A 26,546-nucleotide genomic window follows, 5' to 3' on the forward strand; every position below is an offset into this window, starting at 1 on the left:
CTGTGAAGAGGATAGAGAAAATGATCTGTGGCTCTCCCTGATTCCTTTTTGGGATACTTTGGTCAAATATAAAAAACAGTTTTTTGGATATGCACCGTAAATAGAAATACTTGAATGAAACTTAGACATCCCCTGATATTAAAAAGCAGTACCGAATTGGACACACTCTTAGATATACGTTCCCTTATTATATCTAACGTTTTCATTTAGATTAATTAATTATTTCCTGGACAATTGGTAAAAATGCCCACTCTAAAAAAAGATACAAAGTGAAACAAAATATCTGGGTCTGCCCCCCTGATTCGGAATGGTAATGGTTCCCTCCTAACCCTAATGATGCTAACTAACGGACAAACAAACACAGAAGCAAACAAAAAATAAATATAACTAAAAATATTTTGGTACAGGCCTCTGAATGTCCACAGCTTATAATGCATGACCCACCTTACAGCTACTATCATTTCAGTTGAGTTACTGAGTCAATAGTAAATTTGTCATATTTCATCTTTTCCAGTAAGAATCTCTTTTGAGTATTTGCTGCCCTCTTGTGGTCAAGTAGAAAACTATAGCCAGCAAAGAGGACTGCCTCAGCACAGACCCCACCCTCCATTGTCACATCTTTGTCTTCTCTCTGAAAGTTGAGTTCTGCACTGTTCCTCACCTTACTGAAGCCACAGATGCTTTTAAAGCTCAGGATGTGTTGCCAGGAAACCTCATCACAGCTCGTCTGTCAGATCAAACCCACAGATGTGTGATGTGTTAACCACGTCCTGTTTTCTTTCCATTTTGCAGCAGTAGCTGTGAAGGTGTACTTGGAGGAAACCTACACATAGAGAGAGAGAACGATGAACAAGATTTCTGCAAACTCTGAACAGTCTTTTGACGAAACAAGGAATGAAATGTGCATGATTTTCTTGTAATTTCTCTCATCACGTACGCTTTTCAAAATTAATTATCAGATAAAGTGAGCAAATATCAGCCAATAACAACTTCTCAGTGGTCATCATGCATCTGTACTGCTCAGATCCAAATGTATGAACTATGAGAAATTGATAACAAATGACCACAAGGGCAATGTCTGCAGCTTGACCAGTAGATGGTGTTATCCTGCCACAGATAGAAGTCTCTGTCACTGCTAAAGTCAGGCTCAATATGTTGCTGCAATAATGAAATTGTTATGATCATATTTAATTTTTAAAATCTAAAATAACCTAATAATCATACTAAGTTTCAGTCTACTTTCCAAATTAAGGCTTAAACTCACAGAGAGAAAAAACTTTGATCGATAATGACCTCAGAGGCCCGAGGGGCAAAGATCCAGGCGCTGACCCAAATAGAAACAACAGCTATGACTGACCCCACCCATTTAAGAGAGAAAAAGAAAAGCTCTGATCAAATTCTTAACATCACAGTTGGAAGGTCAGCAATGACGACCTGAAACCCTCAACACACTCTCTTTAAATATTGCTCACACACACAATACCTATCTGTCAAAAGAAAGAAGAATGGATCCATTGAATATCGTGTTGAGCTGTAAAGTGATGCTGCAGCTATTTGTTATCTATTTTCGTTGGAGGTTATGACTGGCACACATTTTTCTTGTTCACATGTTTGGAGCCACATAGCAACTGAGCCAACAACAAGCAGCCAGCAGGGACGTGGCCGTCTCGTCCCAGTCTTATCAGCGTTTCCTCTTTTGGAATTGTTCTGGTTATCATCCAACGACAAACCTCTCTGTTTTCTCTCTGCGCTCCACATTTCCCCTCTATTGAGTCTCACACAGCACGAACCCTGCTCCTGTGAGAGTTTTTGTTTCGGCTCAAAGACAGAAAGGTGTAAATGGTTGAAAACAGTTACATGTTATTGATTCTTCACATATTATTATCAGTTCAAGGCCCTTCTCTCCCTCTCTCTTCATCAATTCATTCCTGTCTGACTTCTCCTCCCTCTGGTGCTGAGCTTGGCAGACCACTCTGTTCCTCTATAAGGACAATTACCAACAGTGCCTAATTTCCCGGTGATAAAATTAACTGCACATTTGGCTGTTCCAGCCGCTCTCCATGGTTGTGGGGAAAATATTTATGTTGAACATGGTGTTGCTGCTGAGCGCCGTGCTCCGAGTCACTGGTGAAACTGAGGGCGGGAATCCAGCGCAGGGGCTTATTCTTTCCATTTCATAAACAGTAGATTAGGTTTGTATCTGGTTCAAAGTAGCTGGTGCTTTGCTAAGGAATAATTTAAGGAAACAGAAGTTAGTTAATCACTGGGTTCAAATTGATCCCATTTGTTTCAATATGCAACCAATACAGCAAAAGTGTGAAAGTACAGTTGCTGCCTCATGGTTGTTGTCATCATTTTATTATGTTGAAGATTTGTGTTAAATTGTGGCATCACTTGATATGAGTTTGTTATTATTACTTATGGCCAAAAACGTTTTAGTGAAAGCTCATAACATCCAACATCAAGAGAATGTTTGTCCAAAATGTGAAGAAATGCCAGCTGGGACTGGCACGTGACATAAGCAGTAGGCCTATCAATAATGGATGGATGGAGTGATGGGGGAATAAATGGATGCATGGATGAATCCCTCAAGTTGTTTTTGAGATATCATGTTAATGAGAGCTAGAAGGCGTAATGGCCACCAGCAAAGAGGCATAAATAGATAATATCAACAACCCAGATTGGGTCAAAGGGATTTTCATGTGTTTTGCTCCTAAAAGAGGTCAATAATTCTAAATGTATCGTGCTATGTGGAGCAAATAGAAATGAGATATTCTGGTTATTTTTTTTAACTGTCTTTCTTGAAACGTTTTGCTGCACTGATATCTGGTTTTTAGTGAAAAGGAAAGGTTTGTAAAACGTTGTGCCAGTGCATTGTGCAGTTAAGAAATACCTTGGCATCTTGATGTCGTGTAAAAGGAAATTGAGAAAATAGCTGTTATCTAATACAGCGATTAAAAAACAAAAGAAGTATTTCATCAGAACATTTAATCTCTCCACAGAGGCTCTGAGCAGTGTGAGATGCTTCAATGACCAAATATTCAGAGTTTTCAAATAGGACGGTTTCCTTTAGTTCACAGCCTATGACAAAATGTATGGTAGTCATGCCAAATATATTGTAATAATCAGTCTCTTCTTATTAATGAAGCTGTCACTGTAATAAATCTGGTTGTATCTGGTGATCCATTCACACTCTGTTTAAAGGTTGTAGTAATGGCTGACATAAGTTAGATTTCTCTTTGTTATGTAGTGATTGTGATACATGTTGGGACCCCCTCGAAAACAAGATGGTGGGTCTCAAGAGGTTTAATTATCTTAATAACCAACAAATACAGACACGTGAACATTTAAAGAACAGACCGGTGAAATGATATCGCAGTATATTAGTGTGTGTGTGTGTGTGTGTGTGTGTGTGTGTGTGTGTGTGTGTGTGTGTGTGTGTGTGTGTGTGTGTGTGACACGAGGTTACAAATGTAGTTGTGTACTTCTCATCGTGTGGTCTCGCTCCCCCCTTCAGGCCCCCTCTGCATTATTGAAACAGGGCGGTCTGGAAAGAGTCTAAGCGGATCCTGTGGTGTTTTGTGCGCGTGCACGAGCGCCCGCGTGTGTCTGTGTGTGTGAAAGAGAGAGAGAGAAAGAGAGAGAGAGAGAGCCTGTCGTGACACTGCTTCTTGATGCTGTGACCGGGCTCCGTTATTGTCACGTCGTGTGGAGCCAATACTCAACATTCAGAGCCTTTCGCGCGGATAAAGACAAATCTCTGCCGACATGGGGAAAGTGGAAGGAGGGATGAAATGTGTGAAATACCTTTTGTTCGTCTTCAACTTCATATTCTGGGTAAGTGCACGTTTAACGGCGGTGTACGGATGGGACGCGAGTTGTGCGTAAATGGCGCACGGAGCAAGTGCAGCAGCGCAGACTCCTCGCTCCAACGTGTTATTTCAGTGACTATTTGATTCATCACAGTTTCCTCTTTCCTCCTCCTGTCTGGGTTTTTTCGTTTATGCAGTCGTGTGGGTTTACGACCCTGCGTGGCGCTGAAAGGGTGACAGTCGGAGCGGTTATAGTTTTTGGCTCACCGGGCTCAAATCAGATTTTCCACAGAGGAAAATCCCGCCCCTTTTTTCCCGGGGAAGCGTGTTTTTGAAAGGAAGACTGAATGAAAAGACAGAGAGAGAGACTGAGGGACAGCATGGAAAACAGACTCAGCACATTGGCTCATGTGCTGCGCCACATCGATCCATTAATAAACAGCTCAGAGCTGATTGATGTGCATTAGTTACAGCCACAGCGAAGCATCACAGCCCCCGACTGCTCCCTCCTACTCCAGAGAGTCACTTAGGGCAAACTGTCAGGTGCATGTGAAAGGTGTGTGTGTGGGGGTGGCTGTGTGTGTGTCCTGCACACATGCTTTGCACATGAACCTGGACATCCCTGTCAAGGTCCATTCATACTTCAGGCAATGAATGAACGCACAATATTTCCAAGTTGGCCTCCCCATGGATATCATTTGTGTGTGCATGTGCAAGCACACACTCGTCTGCCACTGTTCACACTCCTTCCAGGGGAAATTTCTTTTTGTGTGTTTGTGTGTGTGTGTGAGAGAGAGAGAGAGAATTTTCCAACAAGCATCTGTGGAGTGGATCAGGCGCTGAGTGCATTGTGAATGGATCCATTGTCACAGAGGGACAATAGCATAACTTCAGTCTGCTGCCCTGGCTGAGCAGCAGAGACCCTAAACATGGCGGCCCAAGTGGTCGCTCTGAGTTGTTTACAGTGGCCCCTGCAACCAGGATGTCGCCAAAATCTCCATATATGTGGAAAAACCACAGAGGAAGATGAGTGGAGAGGAGAAGAGTTAGTGCTTGGACAGAAGAAAACTATGAAAGAAGAGGGTCATAGGGAGATTGAGAGGGATATTCGTGTGCGTGCGCATTCACATGGCAAAAGAGGGACAGTTGGCATGAAGTTGACCCAGATACAGATAGAAAATAGATCAGTGTGAGGATAGTGGGATAAAGTGTGGATGTGGGCTGTGTGTGTCACTGCCTCGCCATCCCCTCTGGGTGAGAGATGATGAGCAGTGTGTGTGTGCGGGTGTCTTTCTATAGTTATGAGGGACAATTTTGGTTCAATACCATCATTGAGAGGACATTTTGGCTGGTCCCCACAAGTTCAAAGAAATGTTTGAGGGTAAAGACTTGGTTTTTAGGGTTAGAATTTGGTTTAGGTTAGTGTGAAGATTAGGGTTAGGCATTTAGTTGTGATGGTTGAGGTTAGGAGAAGCAGCTAGAGAATGCATTATGTCAATGTGTGTGTGTGTGATGAAAGCGGGTGGAGGAGGGGCTATGTTTCCCTTCAAATCCCCTTATGGACAGCAGAGCGGAGACTGATGCTTCCTGTGGACAGGATGGTGGGAGCTGTTACAGACATAAAAACACAAGAATGAACTTGTTTTTAGTGATGAAGGGAGTCACACACTTTAACCTTCCTCGTCTGACACACACATGAACAAGTTTATCAATCAACACATGCAAAGTGACTCTTTGTTTAAAAACCTCTGACATCAGCTTCGTGGTGCAGGGAGATTCCTGCAGGACTCCATTAACTCAACTGTCATTAATGTAACACAGGCCTCAGTTTTGTATATATTACACTGATGGCTGCAACTACAACAGCTCTCAACAGAACAGCAGTACCTCGCAGGCCTGCCTGGCATCCGTTTGTGAGAGATATGGTTCACTAACTGCCCTATTTGGTCAAAAATGTAATCTGAAGGGTAAACAGTGAAGGGCAAACACCACTTAAATAGCAGCCTGTGTGTGAAAGGTGCATTGAAAAGTGTCTTTCCCACACATTTTCCCCACAGTCTTCTTCCTCCTGATGAAAAACAACTGATAGCACACGGTTTGGAATCCTGTTGGATTACTGATTGATTTGGTTAGTTAATTTATTTGATATTTGTCCGCCCACACAAAAACAATGCCGTCACCTACCTGCAAAAATCTTGATTTGGCAAAGGCCACATCAGAGTTAATGATTGTTTTCTGCACAAGAGCAAAGGTTTTAGTCAACAACCAAACGGGCAAGCGGTCGATGTGTGGCACAGGACCTGGGAGGCTCATCTCAGGGGAACCCACACTTTGTTTCATTAAAGCTATTTGACATGTCAAATTTATCTTAATCTTAATTTGTATTGTTTAAAATAAACTAAATTAATATTATCTTAACTTTTTAACCTAAATTGCCACATATTGTATAGAGCTGAATGAACAGTAATATTCAAAACTAGAATGCCACGTCAAGGTCCAACAGTCCCTTTGCGACACCACATTTAAATTCAGTAGGGATCTGCACCAAATTGCACACACTCAACATATCAGTCCCCTAAACATGCCAGGATTAATATCGGAGAAATTATTCAAAATTGTCTGATCTCGCAAAACTGAAAAAAAACCATTACTGGGTTCCTAACCCATACCGCCAGTTTTTTGCATTATCCTGCCGACTCAGACAAACACACAAATGCAGACAGAAACAAAACATATTTAATGTTTCTTTTATCTTAATCTGTTTAAAATGTATTCAATAAATATTATAAGATAACTTTGAAATTTAAACTTAATTACCACATATTTTATAGTGCTAAATGAACTGTGATATCATTCAAAACTAAGATGAGATAAAACTCACACCAGGGAAATTCCCTTGTTACAGCAGCAGACAAGTCAGAAACAGATTGTTTGGATAGAAAAAGTAAAGTGCAGTGGTTCAGGATGATTGCAGGACAATGTAAAACTGTATTTGCACATTAGCATATGGTGATATTGAGATCGGTTAAACTAAAGGAGTACTCCAAGATCCACAAAGTGAAAATGTGCAAAGATTCTTACGAGATCAAATAATGCAGTAAACTAAAACATTAAACTGAGATTTGAAAAAATAGGCTTGTGTTTAAACTATTTTAAGTAATATTTACATAACAACATATATTGTATATTATTTATATTGAATATATATTGTGACGTCGGGTCTAGTGCAGGGCCAATCAGATTGTTCTGTCTGGATAGATGACAGATCCAACAATACTGGTTATAAATTAATACATACAAATGATATGCAGTACAGTACAGGGTCTATAGTGTAACTGATCTTACAGAGTTAGATTGGAACAGGCAGGAGATCACTTGTTATGTTTTATTAATGCAGTTGCTTGTTTTATGTTGCTACAATAGGTTGTAGTTAAAATTAATATTTAAAGACCATAACAGGTGCGACTGACTTTACTCTCTGCAACAAACCGCTGAAATAAAAATATTAATAATTTTAAAAGCAAGAAATTAACTTTATATTTTCAGAATTCAAAACAGACTGACTTTTTAGCTCTGCTCTTTTATTTGTTGAAATTAAAAGGACATTTTGAGGGTTTCTGGAGCTGAGGTTAAAAACTGGCATTGACAGAGAAGCTAGATGTTCATGCCTAGAAACATGCATGTGTGTGTGAGTGTTGTGGAGGATGATGTGTGCCTCTGCGCTCCCCCACCCTTGCCCTGGAGGAGTACAATGGGATTCACTCCACCCATAATTATCTTCTTCTATCATATTTGCACTTTCCCTCTGCCCATCATTTTTTTAATGTGTGCTTACATCTGTTTTCACAAACACAGGCCAGACAGAGAACTATTTTCGTCTGACTCGAACCACTCACCAATTAGCGCCGGGTTTAAAGATGTTGTTTACCACTGTTTTGGTTTCATACTCTGCCTTTGCTTTAATTTACACTTAGACTTGATTTTGTTTCCTGAAAATAAGTTCTAAGCTAGAAAGTGGATATTATGCCACAGACTGTCTCTGTCCACTGTGTGTCAACTCAGCCTCTGTTCTCATGGAAATTCCCCTCACAAAAAGACTATTTAACTGCTCTGTTAAAAAAAGTAGGCCCAACACCATAAAAGAACCTCAAATAAAGCTGAGGCACATACGTGCAAACACAAAGTATCTGAAGAGAGGACGTACAAACACAGGTTAAAGCTTTATCTTTGTCTCTCGTCAACAAACTCCTGTGGTCTGTTTCTACTGGCAAATTAAAAAAAAGGTGATGGCTCCTCTAACAACTTATTCCTCTCTCCCTTCCCTCCATTCATTCTCCTTTTCATTGTGTCTATCGTTTTACCCCCCTATTGTGAGCCAAAGCACACAGCCACAGGGAGACACTGGGTCTTTGTCCTTTGGGTGAGGTTGGGAGGGAGGGGGTGGGGGGTGGGGAGACGAGGTGGGGTGGAGTACATGGAGATAAATAAGGGGTGGGCGGGGGGTCGTAGATTTGGGAGGTAGAGAGGCAAGCAGGGAGGTGGGAGGGAGGGGTGTGTCTGGTGTCAGCCTGGGTAATGATGGCAGACAAGTGGTGGGGGGGTAAAGCAGGGGGGGTATGCCAGCAGTGACGGGGTTAATGGGACCTCTGGGAGAGGCTCGGGAGTGCCTGGAATCCATTTAGTGTGTCAGCCACTGATGCAGCGAAGGATGTAGCCCCCCCACTGCCCCCGTTCTGAAGAAAGATCCATCTATGCATCTGGTTTTGAAAAGGCTTTTAAATTTAGCCATAATAGTAATGAGGTTTGGCGGAGCTCTAAGCTCTATTCAACTGCGAAACCACCACCTGCTCCTCCATGCTGCCCCACCACATTCTACAGCCCAGCTCGGCGTGACCCGGCTCTTCTCCAACTGTCGATTCAGCTGGTACAGCAGCCCTCACCTCACACCTCCGCCAACGCCATCGCACCATCAAGTGTCCTGGCAAATACCAGTGTTAAGTAGATCCAGTCAGACCCCCTACCTGGACTAATCCAGCATGGTTCAGTAAGTCTACAGATCCGTAGGCTTCACTGTAGTGATTCATTTTGTACATGCTAATCCTGAAAAGAGCTCAGCTGTCATCACCACACATCACAGTAAAACCTCAGTCTGGGTGGAAGCCAGTGCCCCAACACCTGTCCCACTCGAATGTTTTATAACTGAGCTACTGTTTTTACTCATAGACTGTATGCAAAGATGGACGACGTGAGGCAAAGCCAAAGCGTCTCAATCGCCAGCCTCCTCTATGTTAATGTATGGGACATGGACCAAGCTAAAAAGTACTCAGGAAATAATTTTTCTCCAACACCGTTTCTGTCCTTTTAGGTATAGTTCTTATCGCACTGATGTATGTTCAAGTTTTCATGTTTCTGACAAGGTTTTAATTCGTTATTTGATGCTATAAAAATGGGGTGAATCAGCTGAGACTGACTCGCGTTTGGTCGAGAGCTTGTATCGACGGGACCGCGGCTCCATTCCTCGATCGCTTCCCTGCAGACTCTAAATGCTCACTATGGCACTTCATTTCTGGATAGTGGGAAGAAGTGGCTATGCCTCATCCATCTTTATATACAGTCTGTTGTTTTATTTCAGACCAAAACCATTAAGTACTGTAGCCGGTGGAGCTGGAGTGGAGGAGGAGAGGAGTGTAAACAGCGAGGATGAGATACAGGAGATTCGTAAAAAGAGGCAGAGCCAGGAAAGGACAGAGTGAATTAAACAACAGGTCACAGGGTAAAATTAAGACACAGACATAGAACCGTTTGTCTTTGCCTGAACTTGGCAGCAGGGTTTTTTTTCCCCCACTTCAATTCACTCAAGGACACAAACAGTCAAACACAGAGGTCTGTCTAAACTCGGAGATCTAGGACACAGAGAGCCCATGTGACGAGCACTGCTAAATACTCTCCATTTAGACAAATCATTTTACTTCTCATACGCACCAATACACACTATCTGTTGTGAAGCTCCGCTCAAAGAGGTTTTCAGACTGGATTATCCTCACGGGGGCACGGACTGAGTGATCATTAAAACCTCTCATCATTGATCCGTCGCTGCAGCGCCCACCACAGTCTCTGCCCTCGAGAGCGGCTCACATCTCTGAAAGAAGAAGTGTTTACTTCAAGGTTGTCTGATCACTGGAGAGACTAATAGTTTTCTTTTTGCTGTCGTCATACAGCCTTAAAAAGCAGCAGCACTGCAGGGAGTAGGATCTTGCTCGACGTATGGTGATGGTGGTTTAGATGAAGGAAAATATGAGCAACATAAACCACATTTCCACAACAGGAGAGGCCGTTAAAGCTCAAGGTGCCACACTGCTGCCCACAGCCAAGCGGGTCATTTTCTCCCTCCTGAGGAGCCACAGCCAACTAAACAGTGTTTCGCGGTTACATAAGTTGTGTTTTGCTGGGGACTATTGCCCCAGGACACTTTAATTATCCACCCACTCTGTCGACCTATTGTTTAAAACCAAATATGACGTTTTTCAGCTTAACTGTCTCTTAATGAAATTATACATCTCTCATCTGGCCTGAGGTTGAAGGGCTGGAGTGGAAACTCCACAGACCATTTGAGTAGTTATGTGGAAACATCATGTTTAGGAAGAGCTGAAGTACTCTGGCGGCCTGAAAAACATGCATTTACACTCTTGTGCCTTTTTAGATGAAAACTGTTGTGATGGATCCTGAAACCAATATACAGCAACGATGTCACGTTAGGTCAAGGAAATAAATAATATGAGAAACATGTTTCACTGTGAAAACTGTTTCAGCCAACTTACTTCTACACCACTTGACAATTTTATAATTGCCTAACATTAATCAGAATGGGAAGACAGGACGAGGAGCTTGTTTCAGTTAAAGCCTGAATTCTCTAAACTCTCAACTGTGAGTGACTACATACAACTTGTTTTTGGTTTCAACACACGTTTGAAAGGTTTTTTGCAGTAGAACAAACAAGCGTTTGACGTCTATCGGCTCTGACTTCATCTCTCTCCCAGATGTGATTACAAAGATATAATGGGAGTGATAAGCAAAACATTTATAACCTCCCTGTCTGAGCCTACAGGTGGATGCTGGGGTGGTGGAGGGGCTGAATCAACCAAGCAATAGTAGCGGGGGGCAAGCAAAGGGAGTGATGGAAAGCTGATAGAGGATTGTGGAGAATGAGACACATCACATGATTGGAGCAGTGCAGCTGGAGTCGGCTGCCTGTACTATCTCCCAAGGTGCGCTCCATTTATTTCTACCAGGAGAGACCTAAAGAGAAACTAATGAGATGAAAAAAGATTGTAACAGAAATAGATCTGATATGGAGACATGGAGCACAGAGTTGTATTTATTACCTCTTTAACACCAAAATGAGGGTATACCTGGATTTTTTAAAACAAAACGACCATTGACTCCTTTCCCATAGAGGAGTTCAACTTTTGTTCGACGTTATGAAAGCACTGAAAACTGAGGCACTCTCTCACCTCTCTGTCTTACAATTCTATCTACTGCACAGTCACTTGACCCAGGAGTGAATGATGATTGAATCCATTCCATGTTTTGACCATTGGAAAAGGGGCTCATCATGGGCTTCTGGATGAAGGTCTTAGCTCATGACGGTGCAGGTGGGGAGGTGCTTCACTTGCAAAACTGACAGCTGAATAACAGAGACAGAACATTTTAAACTTTTGACAGATTGGCTCAAGGCGAGTGTGTCAGGTTGCGATTGGACGGAAAGGGGATGAGCAGGTGAAGCCATGTGATAGCAGGAGTTGCGTACTTGCAGGAAGACATATCCCTGACTGAACTTTCGCTTTGCTTCATTTGTCTGGTATTTCTTTTCAGGAATACACAAGCAGTAAATCTCATTGTCTTATGTCCTTCTGTCTTATGTCCCTTCAGTTGATGGGATCATTTGTCCTAGCAGTGGGGCTGTGGCTGCGTTTTGACCCAGAAACTGTGTCTCTGCTCAACGGTGATAAAGCTCCAGACACCTTCTTCATTGGTGAGTACCATCACAGTACACAGTGTGGGTTTGTTCCAACACTATTCAACACAAACCCATCGATTCAATACGTGCAATGAATAATTCACTAAAGGTTTCGTTGAAATGCTTTTTGTCATCAATTTGTCACCACATTGGTTTGTTTTTCTTGTGAAGCACTGCTTGGGTTTGTTTTAAGTGTTTGCTGCTATGGAAACCACTCTAAAGAGGCCAAGGAAAGTTCACTTTCACAATGAAGTATCAGCAATTAGATTTTTATGTTGACATAAATGACTGGAAATCATGAAATGGAAATGTAAGGCCCCTTCTCCTTATTTATGCTGGATTGAAGATAATGTTTCATTTACAGTCATATAACAACCCAGTTAACGTCATGTTGCTCTCCGCTCTGTCATCCTTAGACTTGGGGAAGAGCTTTCCAGTCTTTAATTGCCATGTTTTCATGCAACTCCATTTGCTTGAGAATAAATATTCGTCTGTGTCAGAGGGAATATTCCTACCACAGGCGTTCCTTCACGCACATACGCACGCACACAGAAAGTAGGTGTAAAGGAAAATATGGCCAATCAAGTGTGAATTTATGTGTATGATTGTCTTAGTTTACACAAATAAATGTCACACTTCAATATACGCTCACACTTCTCCTATTATTAGAAATGAGGCTGAAGATGAGTGTGAATAACAGGAAATGACAGCATTACATGGAGCATAAACACACGAGGGAAACCCAACGGCTTCTAACCACCTTTCTCACCTTTCCCCAGACGGAAACAGAGGGACGGTTAGAGAGGTGTATGGAAGAGGGCGATCATATAAAACAAGATGGGACGTGAAATGAGATGACAGTTCAGAACAGGCATGGAGAGGAGAGAGTTGTTCTGTTGCCCAATGTGGATGGATAGATTACTTTTGTGTGTGTGTGGTCCAGGTATTCCTCATGTTGTGGGGACATAAATAGTCAAATTGTGGGGAACAGCATGTCCTTATATTGTAGATCATTACATTTTAAGGTGAAGACGTTTAAGTTTGGTTAGACGAGGAAAGTCTCTAGGAAATCAATCTAACTCAATGTTATATACTCTGAAGTCATGGAGTCGTGTATGTGTGTGTGTGTACTCCTTTTTATTGCCTCATTAAAGAACTCTTTCCAGTATAAACATTGACCTTGTCAGGACCAGTAAACATCATGGGGACTAAAGTACTGTCCTAATGAGGTAAAACTTCATTTCTGAGGTCCTGGTTAAGGTTAAGGGTATGATGATGGATTGTGGTTAAGTTAAGGTTAGGGTATATGAATAAGTCATGGTTAAGGATAGGGATGAGGTTTTGTTTAGGCTGTCAACAATAAATGGAAGTCAGTGGAAAGTCCTAATAAGGGTAGCTGTACAAACCCGTGTGTGTATGTGTGTGTTTAACCCTAAGATGTTCATGTGGTATGACTGAGGAGGATGAGTGGCTTCAGTCAGGTCCTCAGAGAGTATAGTGCTACACATGGCTTTGACAGTTGAGAGCATACTCAACAAGTGGCCATGCCTCGTTCCCATGGCGCCCAGCCCAGACCTAACTTCACTGCAATTTTAAATGATGTATTATTAGAAAATAAGAACAACAGACTGGGAGCCAACTACAGAGCCGAGCGGGGCAGTCTTCTTTGAAAGTAGAAACACAATCTGATCATTTGTTTGTGAAGCAGCATCACCCATAACCAACAAAGTCTTTAAACCTCTCTCTTTCCTAACCAACAAAAGAAAATGACTCAATCATTGTATCACATCAAGTCTTTCAGTTGACACTTTGAGATCCAAGGAACCATCTTTCTTGCTCATTCCCACCTGAGCCCATGTCGCCTGGGGACTGACATGTCCTGTCGCACCCTGTCATTTGCGGGGCTGTCGCCTAGCAGCAGACCCCAACTGTACGAGAGCACACTTGTGGAACCAATCTGTTGTCGAGTTCCTCCCTGCAGACCTTCCCCTGAGAGGCTTTGCTGCAGATAAGGGCATATATGAGGCATGAAGTATCCCTCATGGAGCTCCTCATCCAGCAGGCTCATGTTAACAAAGCTTTTTTTTAAAGGCATCTTTTACGAGGAGGACAGGCAGCACAGAAATTGGATACGACCAAGCACCAATCTGTTTTCTACCATTTGTTCAACTGACCACAGAAATAGTACAGTCTGAAATGTCTCTGCCACTGTCTCTGCCTAGAAACACACTGTAGATAGTGACCGTTTTAAATTTTACATTACTGGCTGTGTGCTGCCCCCTGCTGGAGGCTAAGTAAATACAAATTACTCAGCGTACCGGAGGAGAGATGTTTGTTTGATCTGCCCACAAAAAGTTCAATACCTTAATTATGTTTGATGGAATCTATCAAAACAAATTACTTGTATCTCTACAGTCACCATTACTGCATGTAAATAAACTTTATTTTTCCTGTTCCTGCAGGTGTCTATATACTGATTGGTGCCGGCAGCCTGGTGATGTTGGTGGGTTTCTTCGGCTGCTGTGGAGCTGTGCGGGAATCTCAGTGCCTGCTGGGTTCAGTAAGTATATTTATGCACATAAAAGACATGTGTCCTGCTTGCAAGTACCACATACTACAACACAGTGTTAGAGCCATATTGATCGAAAGAAAATGTGAGACTTCAAAGATAAAATTGTAATATTACAAGAATAAAGTTGTTGAGGAGGCAGTGATAATATTAGAAGAATAAAGTTGTAGTTTAATGAGAAAAACTAGAACTGGATCCAAAATCTCAAATTTCATTGTTTCTCGAGAAACTACAGACCCACAGTCGACTACTATATCAAACATTTCCTCCTCCAAAAAAAAGAACAATTTCCTCCCTGCCAAAGTTCTAATACTTTTATATTAATGTGGTGTTGATGAGCCAAAAGATTAATCATTTTGTTATTATGTCTTTATTCTCATATTCTTTGATTTTGTGAGCCTATATACTTTGTCGGAGTATACTTACAGTGGAGTTTTTTTATTTTTTTTCAGTTCTTTGCCTGCTTGTTGATCATCTTCGGTGCTGAGGTGGCAGCCGGAGTGTTTGGATTCTTAAACAAAGACAAGGTAATTTTTTTTTTATTTAAACATGAAAAAGTAACTGTTTTAATAAGTTTTTTGGCATCATCAATAAACCCTGATCGCACCACACCACTCATGTTTCCTCTCTGCACAGATAATCGAAGACGTTCAGACCTTCTACGCAACAACCTACAACGAGAACAATAACAGCACTTTGATCGTCTCATACCAGAAAATAGTAAGTAAAAAACCAAAAATTTAAGGGTAAGCTTTGGCAGTAATATGACGTTATAATATGTTTAATCTTCCTGTTTTTTTCCTCCACTTTCAGCTGAACTGTTGTGGAACATCTGCAAACCCCTGCCCTGATCCCCAACCCGATACCAAGGTAAGATCTGTCACCAGCTCCAGACTCAGGATGGAAATCAAACCCTTTGTTGTTAAAATGATTGCGTCATGGTGGACGTGCAAAAACATCCTGGTTCACTGGAAGTTAACACTAGTCCTCTTATCTTGGCTGTGCAGGACTGTGAGACGGGCATCAAGGAGTTCTTCAACAGTAAACTCTACATCATCGGGTATGTGGGCATCGGCATCGCTGGAGTCATGGTGAGTCGAGCTGAAAACACACAGACACACACACAGATTGTGGTTGAGGATGATTTTACCAAAACAAATATCTTTCCCTCTCAACAGATCATCGGGATGATCTTCAGTATGGTTCTCTGTTGTGCCATTCGCAACACCAGGGAGGTTATATAAGCTGGATCCTCGACTTCTACCCCTCACCCTTACTTTGCCGACCCCCGAGAGACTGTACAGCCTTCAGATCAAAGGTCATGCCCTGTCCATCACGTGCGGGGACCCAGGAAATTGATCATGTTCTAAAAATTCCATTCCACTACGGTGGCCGGATCTCTATTCTCTCTGAAATGTTCTTTATTTATTTGCTGTCACAAGCCAAGTAGCTGACTCTACATTTCATAAACACTCCGATATGACTTAACCTTTGACACCTCCTGTGGGAAATGCATATTTTCTGATGCTGCCCTGACAATCTGTCCGATTGTTTATCCTGAAACCATTTGGCTGCCACTACAAATTTTAACCCACATGCTGTCGCCAAAGTGTCAATGCTTTTTCACACAGCCTTGACGCTGACCCTGTGGCTGTGGGAAACCTGAGAGAGCAATCTAAGGTAAAAGCCGCTGAGTTTGCTTCTCTGTGTGCCCACAAATCAAGACACAGACGCACGCACACACACACACACACACACACACACACAAACAAACACACACACACACACATACACATAAACAGCAATGTTGTGCTACGTGAGACCACAGCCTTAAAAAAGCTTTTCTGGCACGTGGGGTCCTGATTGGTGGAATCAGAGTGGAGTGTCAGGAGGGGGAATGGCCAGCTAATGTTTTGAGAATGCATCCATCATGTACCACCAGTGATCACACACACACACACACACACCCTTTCTCTCTCTCTTTGAACTGTGCAGTCAAAACAGGTCGCTTGGCTTTACAAGGAAAATCCACAGTTATCCTAAATGACATTTTTACTATCTTGGGGGATACTACACATTCTGGCTCAGAAGTATAGAGATTAGAAGATCGATAGCACTTTCATGTCTGTATCATAAACATGAAGCTACAGTCTGGTGGGCTTGGCTAAGCACAGAGACTGGAGACAATGGTCTGTTTCTTTTTTTTTCCTTGAGACAGATCCAAAGTAGCTGCTTCCCCCTGTGTCTGCTTTACACTCAAAGCTAACCAACTGACTTATTTCTAGCCCCCAGATGTCAATCTCGTCTTCTGACTCTTGGCAAGAAAGCACTGGCTATTTTCCAAGAAGTTCAGTTATTTCTTTAAATTACCACACCCCTGGGTTTTGCCTGTGTTAGCCCATGTTCTACAAATCATGCAGAGTTCACATTAAAAGCTGAAAACAATATTTTTATGAGATGTTCATGATCACACAACTCAAGTATGTTTCAGAAATCCTACATTAAGCAGATATTAGTGGAAAAAGCTGCATACAGCATCTGAAACGTGACGTATTCATGATTTTAATGTAAGGAGCTAAACCAAATTCTTTCTTCGTCCCAAAGGAAAACCTCCTCGTCTGTTTGACCATGATACCCATTCCCTAGTTCCAACCCGTTATGCACTATTACATAAGCGTCTCTGTTGACTATACAGTATGTCAAGAGGACCCAGATCATGTTTTCACGCTAAACATATATAATTGTCAGTCATCCATCGTGTCCCCCCTGTCCTGTGTGCCTTACAAGCACACCACCCACAACAAAAACCCAGGAACCCCCCCCCCCCCCTTTGTTCGTCTCACCTTATTAACCTCAGCAGATATCAGGGTTGGATAGAGATACCAATAAATCCATAAATCCAGAGCAAATCAGGCCACCATTTGAATTTGATCCGTTTATTCCAAGTGTCAGAACTCTAGTCTGTAAATACGTTTCAGTTTTATTTTTTTGTAGATGTACATTGTTTGTGGCTGATGTAACTTACTATTTAACATGCTGTGTGTGTAGACAGAGGCTTGCAGTAGATGTACAGTGATGTAGTAAAGTGTAGTCCAAACAGACCCACGCAGCCAAAACCTGTTTCTTAACGTGCCTTTCTTTGATACCAAGCTTTTTTCTTTTTTTTTTTAACGACAGGCTGTCGGATCCTAGCAGAAGTGTGTGTATATATATATATATATATAGCAGAAGTGTGTGTATATATATATATATATATATATATATATATATATATATATATATGTTTGTAGAGTCGGACTGCAATTAATCATCGAGTATCGCTTAATGCTCGACTTTCATCTTTTGAGCAACAGTTTCTCTTCCAGCTATTTCAAAAGCCTCTTGGTGCTGATAAAAACTCTATTCTGGGCCCTCACAACAATGCTGAGTCCAGATGATGAAACCATATGGGACACAAGCACTCGAGAATATTACTTTCACTTTTTTGTATATTTCCGCGTGATGTTACACACATGAAGAGACAACGAAGGCTTCCTTACCACTTTAGGCTGTTGGCACTATTTACTCTGAGGACTGAGATGATTCAACAATCACTAAACAACAGGATGAACTAGGAACAGTTACTCAACCTCAGTGGTGTTGCTGTGTTCCTCATATGAAAGCAAATCTGGAGATGTAATGTAGGTGCATTGAAAAGAAAAGAAAAACTGTGTACACAGTAAAGCCTTTCATAGTTGGTTGTGTGTTAATTTATTTTAATACCATTCCAGGCTTCTCAGGAAGATAGGTGATTGAAGTTTAATAAAGTGTTTAAAGTTTTACAGAGTTTCCTGTGTCAACGTGTCCTTCATGTTACAACATTTATAGTTATTTAAACAGAACAGACTTGACCTGTACTGACACGAAGGAACAGTGTGTCAAGTGTCTTCTTCCAGAGGCCTGTGCCAGGCAGCAGGTTTACAGACTAAAACACAGAGCAGGTCTGTAACATTAGTTAATGTTCTAGATTTGACAGAGTTGTACAAAGCTGTCGCCCAAGTTAACCCAGTAAATCTGCTAGTTAAGGGTAATTCTACATCTAATAACTTCTCTTAGCGTCACAGATATATTTTGATCATGATATCAGGCAGCCATTAGTCCACCATTACCCACCCCTCATCACACACGCAGCCTGCTGCATAGTTTCAGGCCTTGAGAATATTCCAGTGACTCCACTTCCTGAAATTCTACCTCCACACCAAGCAAAATGTAATTTAACACAGACTAATACTTTCAGGTGGTCTTCAGTGAAAATGGTGAGATATCACAGAATGTGTAGGGTCAACGTTGGAAAAGGTAAGTTTTTAATTTGTTGGAAAAAAATACATAGACATGGATTCGATTTCTATATTTAGAATATACTGTATGCTAGGTATAAATATAGAAGGATTCAGGGAATCCTGAGCTTATAGTATAGTGACTCTGGAGCCTGAGTGGTGGCAATCATTTATAAAACAGATTATTGGATTAATGCATTTTGTGAAGAATAAAAATGGCACATTTAACACCAACTGAAAACACATGGTAAATATACTGTATATATGCTTGTGTCAATGTGCCAGTGTCCATACACTGTGTGAATATGTGTATTTCAGAAGTTTTTACAAATGATATAGAGAGAGACAATTTAAACTGATAAGTTATTACAATATCAACCGAATGTATCTTTCCAGCAGAACGTATTTGATATCCCCTTGTTATTTAGTAGGTTTCCAGCTTTAGTCTCATGAGTCCTCATGTCAAGAGTTTCACCTTTCTGCACTTGAGCGTTAAGGACAGCTGAATATTTAGTCGTGGGGAAAGTTATGTGCGCGATGGTGGCAGAGGCTCAAGGGCTGCCTCGTGTAGAGTTTCCCCCACACTGCAGCATGAGCGTTTATAACTGACACCAACTTATCCATGCTGGTGATGCATGGGTAGAGGAGCAGGGGAGCAACAGCTTTCAGGCTTGCATCAGAAAAAAGTAATAATACTGTGATCGTAGCAACACACACTCCTGAAAACAACACAAATAAACTGCATTTATACATATTTATTCAGTATTTAGAAATCTGTATTTACATGTGTAAGTCTGAAATGAAATGGAAAATAAATAATCACCTTCTAAAATGGTTGAAACACATTTTAACAACATGTTTAAATGAAAGGTAAAACTTCCCAATTTGAATTCAACTTACACAGTTTGAGAAAATTGAAAAAGAATTATATTTATTTACATCGGTAAAATTGTTAATCAGTTCTTTGACCCAAGAAACAGCACAGCCCAACGTTGCACAGCGCCCTGCTTCTGAGAGCCCGACGTCATGCATCCACATGAGCACCTCTGTCTCTCACTGACAAGAAAAACCCGACCGGTGTCAGACAACCACAGTCAATTTAAGAGAAAGTGACTAAGTGTAGGTCATGTGGCTTTGTTTCCAGGCGACTTGGTCCCGAAAGCACTGCAGATCCCGACGATAAAGTCTTGTCCATCATTGCCCTGGTTCACCACCAATTGAACAACATCGCCGCCACAAAACAAAAGCTGCTCTCCTATTAGTCCACTGCAGAAGGCCTCAATGAGCCGTTCAAACTTAAGTTACATAATCAGAGTTGTGTCGGCTACCACAGAAATATTCACAGTGCCCAAAAAGAGCAGAGGAGATAATGGAAGTGGGTCAATTTTTAAGCCCTGATTGGAGAACAAGTGTGTCATTTATAAGCTGTCCTGTCTTTTCCCAGCTAGGTTGTTATGGAGACAGCATGTGGCAATCAATTTGTTAAATAAGTTATTTATATATATATATTCTGGTTGATATCTGTATCTACTACCAAATACACTATATTCACAGACCAGATTCAGCATCCATGGCCCAGTTTCACTTGTAACCCTTTGAAACCGGATTCCATTCAAACAAAGTTTCAATATTCTGCTGATGTTATTTTAACAGCCGTCACAGAGGGAGAACCAAGATGAGGCAGGGAGATGCAGGTTAGGGTTATTGTGAAGGGTAAACTGATACAGGGTTCATTTAGAGGAAGGGAACAAATTTAAGGAAATGGGGGGACAGGGTTTGGTGCCACAGCAACCGAGTCAAGTCTGATATGGGTGAAATGGTGATCAACGTTGAACCATCGAGTCCCTCAATGAGAGAAGACTTAAGCTCCACTGAAGCCCATATAGACAGGTACGTCTCCAACTCTCTCTCCTCAATAAGAGAGAGCCGTGCTAAAGGCATAATCTGAAGCCATTGGGATAAAATGGCATCTCTCTGGTCCCTTTAGCGTTTAGTTTTTTACTCTGAAAACCTCCACCAATAAAGAGGTACACAGTAATCGAGAGCTGGGTCCATAGCTGCCTGTAATTTAATGAGGCGGTAGAAAGACCAAGAAACAGCTTGGTTATGCAGAGCAAATGTTGTAGGGGGTGTACCCCAGCAGGAACTCTCCAACTCCAACAAAGTACACAACCTGGGCGATGCCGAAGAGCGGAGCGATTACCAGGGCCCGGCAGCTGGCGCCCTTCAGGAATGCTCCGGGACCCTCCTTTGTCAGGATCTTTCTGCAATGGAGGAGAGAGCGCCAGGTTAGCGTGAAACTGCCGACCCCGGTGAGGGGATGGTGCATTGTTGTCATATTTCCAACAGTTAAGATATTATTACCTGACACAGTCCACCACTCCGTTGTAGGTTTCCTCATTAGCTCCATTTTTGAGGGATTGTAGCCTTGTCTTAACCACTGCACAAGACATAAACAAAAATTATTTTAGTATGAAATCGGAAAGATTTAGCTGATTCCTATTCCCCGATCCACCAGTTATCTGGATAGACTGCGTCTCTCACCGTCACAAGGGCTGACGGCCACTGCTGCAACGCATCCAGCCGAACAGCCTGACATGAAGGACCAATAGAAGGGCACGGACGGGTCTTCTTGTGAATGCTGGCCGAGCTGGTGCAGATGTGCGAAAAGAGGGAAGTACACAACGGAGAACGGGATGTCCCTGGAAACAAAGAAGCATGTTCCCTACATTGAGACACCACCATCGACGATGGAAAACCATTTGAGCAAGATCAAGTGTTGAATGCGATTTTCACCTCATCAGCGTGGCCCCGAGTCCCTTGTACAGTCCTGTGACACCTTTGGTCCTCAGCAGCTCTCTGGTGATCTGTGTGGCGGACATGCGCATGACTTGGGGTGCAGGCCTGGTGTTGTAAGAACGGGTAAGAACCGCACTGGTCCCCCCCATCTTCAGAGCTGTGACCACACTAGGAACCACCCTCTGCTGGGCCGCTGGCAGAAGACACAGGAAAACATAGGGTTGACACCAAAACTGTCACTAGTTGATGCTCATCATCTATTCGGCTGCTTTTCTCATAGTTACCTAGCCTGCCAGCATCCTGCAGCTGGATCTTGAGCATCTCCATTGGTGTGGTGATAGTGACCTGGCACATTCCTGCACAGCATCCTGCCAGCATCTCTTTGAGCACTGTCAACTTGCCACTGACAACACAGACTCAAAGGTTAATGACAAAAGTAAAAAAAAAAACGAGAATGACAATCCGAGAGACTTCATTGTGGTGCTGCTACTCACCCATCTTTGCTCAACTGGTGGCGGAAGAAATCATTAGCAGCAAGCTTGATGGCCTTTTCTGGGGTCACCAGGGTGAGATTTACAGCAGCACCTACAAACACAAGCAGTGATCAGAACGACGTTAATTCTAATTACACACAAATGCAGCCATGCTCACTGAACCATTAACTATTTCAGCTGAGTCAGTGATGTCTTTTAAGTCCTGTCTGGATACGTGCTTTTTTTAGAAAGCCTTTCATGAATTTTCATTTCCCTATTTCTGTTTTCACATACTTAATTGTTTTTTATGGATCTTATTGTTCTTCTTCCTTTTTAATTTTTAAAAACAGATGATTTTATATCTCTGAAGATTTCGTGAAAAGTCTGTTTTATTTTGCTACAATTGTAAAGCACTTTATAATGTGGATTTTGAAGTGCTCGATAAATAAAGTTTATTATAATTATTATTTATATTATTATTATTGAATAAAACAGGAAGAAATATTAATCTAGAGACAGAAGGATGTCTGTAAATGAATAAATCCACAAGGTTGTTGATCATACAATAAGCTCTGCCAGTTTAGGTGATATGAACCCCAATAAAAGCAGGCCAGTCAAAGTCACTGTTCACATGGATGTTGTGACCAGTCTTACCTCTGTACATGCCAAAGTAGCCTTCAGATTTTACTGTTTTTATTAGGCAATCCATCCTGAAGAAGAAAAGAGAGATAGATAGCTTTGTTGAAAAGGTCTGCTATGACAAATCACAAAATATATATTATTTACAAAAAACTAAATTTACTGAAAATCTTAAGAGTCTAACTTGTTCCCAACATGGGAACAAATGCTCAGTTTATGACCAAACATCAGAGATTTCTTTTTTTTCTTACATGCTCTTGTAAAGTTGCTGCCCGCTGCGTTGGTTCTGCAGGCGGGTCTTGGCCAGGTCAATTGGAAACACACAGGTGACTCCTACCATCCCTGCAATCCCTCCATTGATCAGTTTGGCTGGGAGGCTGTTCAGGGACGAGTCAAAACAGACACACACATGACAATCATTCCAATCCTCTGGGAATGAGTAAATCAAACATCATAAACCTACTCATATGAGGCATTACGCTTCCAAAGCCTTCTTCAAATTCTACAGTCAAACATCCAATTGCAAACTAGAAATGTTTACTTTATCACTCAAATGGAATGAAATAATGACAGCATGTATTCTTCTATCCTACATGTCATGCTTGGGGGTTTGGTTAGGTCAATACCTGATCCGCTGTTGCTGGGCCATGGTTCTTGGTTGTCTGAGTGCACACGTTGGTCAGCACAAAGGCGGTGGCCGTGGAGGGAGAGCAGGCTGAGAGTCCCTGAGAGACACTGAGCAAGGCAAGAGTAGAAGTGAGCCCGGGGGTTATATATATAGAGGCACGACCAGCCCCACAGATACATGGATAGATTCCACACTGCTCTCCACCCCCTGCACTGCCAGCCAAGAACTGCAGCCAGGGTTAGTCATCACCTTACCAAAATCTACCCACAATGCAAATAGCTTCCCCTGGATACACCTGCCAGCCGTGTCAGGGAATTCCTTCGATTTGCAAAAAAGGGCTTCCGTGCAAATTCATCATTTCTATTATCTACCATCCTATTCAAATGTGGCAGTTGGATGATGAGGCTAATGACATGGCAGGATTAATTCTAGCTGGGCAAAAGGTGTTGCAGTGCAATGTATGTTTATGTAAGTTATGAATAGATACAAGTGCATTTCTCACAGATAGTCATTCATAACTTGATCATTTTACTTTTAAAATGCAGTTAAATGGATGTTTAGTTTGGCTCAGGAGCGCCCCTACTGGTCATTGTGTTAAAACAATGATTCTTGTGACCTGTGATCTTCTAAAACATATGAGCAAGTGTTGAAATGTCACCAGCAGTATCTTCTATCACACTCCAGTTCATAATTGGTGAATACATACAATAAAAGCATAAGAGCCATAAAGAGTTGAATACAATTAAGAAGCTTGATGTCACTGCTGTATGATAAGAAATAACAGGGCATGCAGCACCCACCTTGAGAAGAAGTCAGATGTTTAAAGTTATTGTGGCCCAGTTTTAGTTGCACACTCTCCCTCTGTGCAGCTGCAGGACTGAGAGAATAATGTGTGCAGGGAAAGAGGGGCGTGTGAGTGCAGCAGCCATAGAGGCATGTCAGACCTGACATCCAGACCAATAGGAAGAGTTTCCTTGTAACCGTACCTTTACCCAGGTGTGCATGATGCAACTGTGTCTTGACATTACCTCTCTCTACTTTCTGCAGGAAACCTTGCACAGACTTTTTTAAACTTTGTTAAAAGCTAAGAGAAGTTTTTGTGTGTATTTTTTGAAAAATCACTAAATGTACTTTAAATGGCCACATGATTATTCCAGGAGGGCTACATCTATATAGGAGGATAATTTTGGTGACAAACTGGTACATTTTACACAATTAGAATTATAATCTGTTGATACTATAGCCAAAGGACGATCAAGACATTCTTGTCATGTTGATTTGGTTGATGCTCTCAGGAAGCTTTGTTCTAAGGAGGATCTACTATCAGGCACTGACCCAATGCTTTACTTTAGGTTAAAGTACATTTATTGTGAACTGCATAGAATTTATATTCTGTAGATAGTATACTGTATTTAGATAGTATACTGTATGTAGATAGTATACTGTATGTATGTAGATAGTATACTGTAATATAATATAATAATGTAACATAAACTCTCAAATAGCTTAACTTGAAGTGGCAGCACTTTCTGCTGGCCTCCAGCTTTGCAGCTCAGCTCTGTCTCATGTGTGTCTGATCTTATCGGCAGCTCTGCTGCAGCCTTTTGTACCAAAGGATCAATCAGCTAACAGCCCTCAGCTGTTTAATCCTCTGGTGCAGGTGGAGGTGCTCTCCAGCCACATCTGTGCCCCCACACACACACACACACACACACACACGCACACACACACATGCATTCACTGTCATTTGAACAGCTAATACAAGCTATAATACATGTTCAACACAGGGTTTTATTGCAATATCTTGCCTAACAAATTACATTTAAAAAACATAACACAAACAGGTGAGGTAACACTAACCCTCAGGATCTAATATGAACTACAGTAATATAAGCGAGCAGAGATACTGCCACTCCATTAGGTTACAGCTGTTTCAATTGCCATGTAAATACATCTCTTGTCATATTTCAGAAGCAGACTGGTTCTGGTTCTTCACGCCGCCATGCGTCATGGGGCATTGGTCGTAAGTGATTTGGTTGGTTCGGACACAGTTGTGTGTGCGTGTGTCACAGCGCTTACAGCTACAGCAGCGGGCCACGGGATAATACAGCTGTGGGGTGGCAGCCTTAGGGCAGCCAGGAAAACATGCCGGTCGGTACACCAGGGAGAGAGGTACACAGCTACGCTGGATCAGAAAAGTCCTCCCAAAGCGGCCCTTCAAATTGGTGTCCTGTGAAAAGGGGGAACTGTTAGAGGCTGTGCAGTGATTTGACTGAGCAATGTGACAGTGTGTGTGACGAGGTGGGTTTTAATCATGTAGGGGTCCATCATATCCATCCCTTTTGACTAACTCATAGCATAATGATGTCTATTCACCGCCATTGTGCAACACAAGCTCTGAGGTGTTGATTTTCATTGTCATCCACACAGTGAACCTACAACTGAGCAAAATCCATGCTTTATAAGTAAATAAATGAATAAAACTAAAATGGCCCTGACCCCCCTGCCTCTGGACATAAAAGCAACAAAGGACTTGTATTGCACGACATCACTTTAAGGATTAGTGGGTAGAAATTCTTGAGATCTAGTGGTGAAGTTCTAGCATGTGCATCGCATTTATCTAATCTGTAGTATAATGATGTCTGAGAGGAATGCTGACTCATCGCCGTATATCTTTATACAACCAAACCTCTGAGTTATTATTTTCATTGTCACCGACAGTGAACCTACAACTGAGCAAAACCCACAAGAGTAAAGATACTGAAAATAAATAGATAAATTTTTAAATAGATACATTTAAATACATCCAAGCAACAAGCGTCAAAGGAAATTAAATTCTGCATCAATCTACCAACATCACTTAAAGATTCAGTGTGAAGGAGGCATCTAGTGCCATCTAGTGGTGATGTTGAGGTATTTCCATTCAATTTATCAAACTCATACTGTGAAGGTGTCAGTGAGAGTGATGCTGAATCTTTTTCGTTTATATGAAACAAAAGCTTTGAGGCATGACTTTTACTGTCATTGTCGTTGTAAATCTACAACTCAGAAAACATATTTAGAAATCAAATAAATAAATCACAAATGCATTCACCTTCATGCCTCATTGCAGCCACGTGAGAAAAGTGTTGCGACAAATATTCTCATAATGTGCATTACTTTGCCAACATGCCCAAGGATGAGTGGGATTAAGGGGCATCTAGTGGTGAATTTGCATATTGCCACATGAATACCTCCATTACTTATTTATTATTTTCAATCTATGTGAACTGATTCCTCTGCATCCGACTGAG

General features: G+C 41.8%; 2 protein-coding genes across 2 annotated transcripts; one reads left to right on the top strand and one right to left on the bottom strand.

The window, feature by feature from the left end:
• Positions 1-3,576: 3,576 nt before the first annotated feature.
• On the top strand, positions 3,577-18,224 carry LOC109635327 (tetraspanin-2-like). The gene is made up of 8 exons (XM_020096463.2): positions 3,577-3,837; positions 11,742-11,844; positions 14,292-14,389; positions 14,851-14,925; positions 15,035-15,118; positions 15,212-15,268; positions 15,406-15,489; positions 15,577-18,224. Exons 1-8 carry the CDS (start codon positions 3,769-3,771, stop codon positions 15,640-15,642), a joined length of 636 nt encoding a protein of 211 aa, XP_019952022.2. The 5' UTR covers positions 3,577-3,768; the 3' UTR covers positions 15,643-18,224.
• A 1,230-nt stretch (positions 18,225-19,454) lies between these two features.
• Positions 19,455-23,411, bottom strand: LOC109648111 (mitochondrial glutamate carrier 1-like). Its single transcript, XM_069526958.1, has 9 exons — positions 23,252-23,411; positions 22,877-23,002; positions 22,641-22,696; positions 22,008-22,098; positions 21,798-21,916; positions 21,511-21,706; positions 21,259-21,416; positions 21,079-21,154; positions 19,455-20,978 (listed from the first exon to the last, which is right to left on the bottom strand). Exons 1-9 carry the CDS (start codon positions 23,272-23,274, stop codon positions 20,819-20,821), a joined length of 1,005 nt encoding a protein of 334 aa, XP_069383059.1. The 5' UTR covers positions 23,275-23,411; the 3' UTR covers positions 19,455-20,818.
• Positions 23,412-26,546: the final 3,135 nt, after the last annotated feature.

Source organism: Paralichthys olivaceus, chromosome 6 (assembly GCF_024713975.1).
Source record: "Paralichthys olivaceus isolate ysfri-2021 chromosome 6, ASM2471397v2, whole genome shotgun sequence".
Classification (NCBI taxonomy): domain Eukaryota; kingdom Metazoa; phylum Chordata; class Actinopteri; order Pleuronectiformes; family Paralichthyidae; genus Paralichthys; species Paralichthys olivaceus.

Bases quoted from the DNA above. Each gene is read 5' to 3' on its own strand.
- LOC109648111 (XM_069526958.1), bottom strand. From the start codon at position 23,274: ATGGCCCAGCAACAGCGGATCAG. The intron at 21,917-22,007 runs GTGAGTAGCAGC...CTGTGTTGTCAG, and splicing joins CACCAGTTGAGCAAAGATGG to TGGCAAGTTGACAGTGCTCA. The intron at 20,979-21,078 runs GTAATAATATCT...CCTCCATTGCAG, and splicing joins GGAGTGGTGGACTGTGTCAG to AAAGATCCTGACAAAGGAGG.
- LOC109635327 (XM_020096463.2), top strand. From the start codon at position 3,769: ATGGGGAAAGTGGAAGGAGGGATGAAATGTGTGAAATACCTTTTGTTC. The intron at 11,845-14,291 runs GTGAGTACCATC...CTGTTCCTGCAG, and splicing joins TCCAGACACCTTCTTCATTG to GTGTCTATATACTGATTGGT. The intron at 14,926-15,034 runs GTAATTTTTTTT...CTCTCTGCACAG, and splicing joins GATTCTTAAACAAAGACAAG to ATAATCGAAGACGTTCAGAC.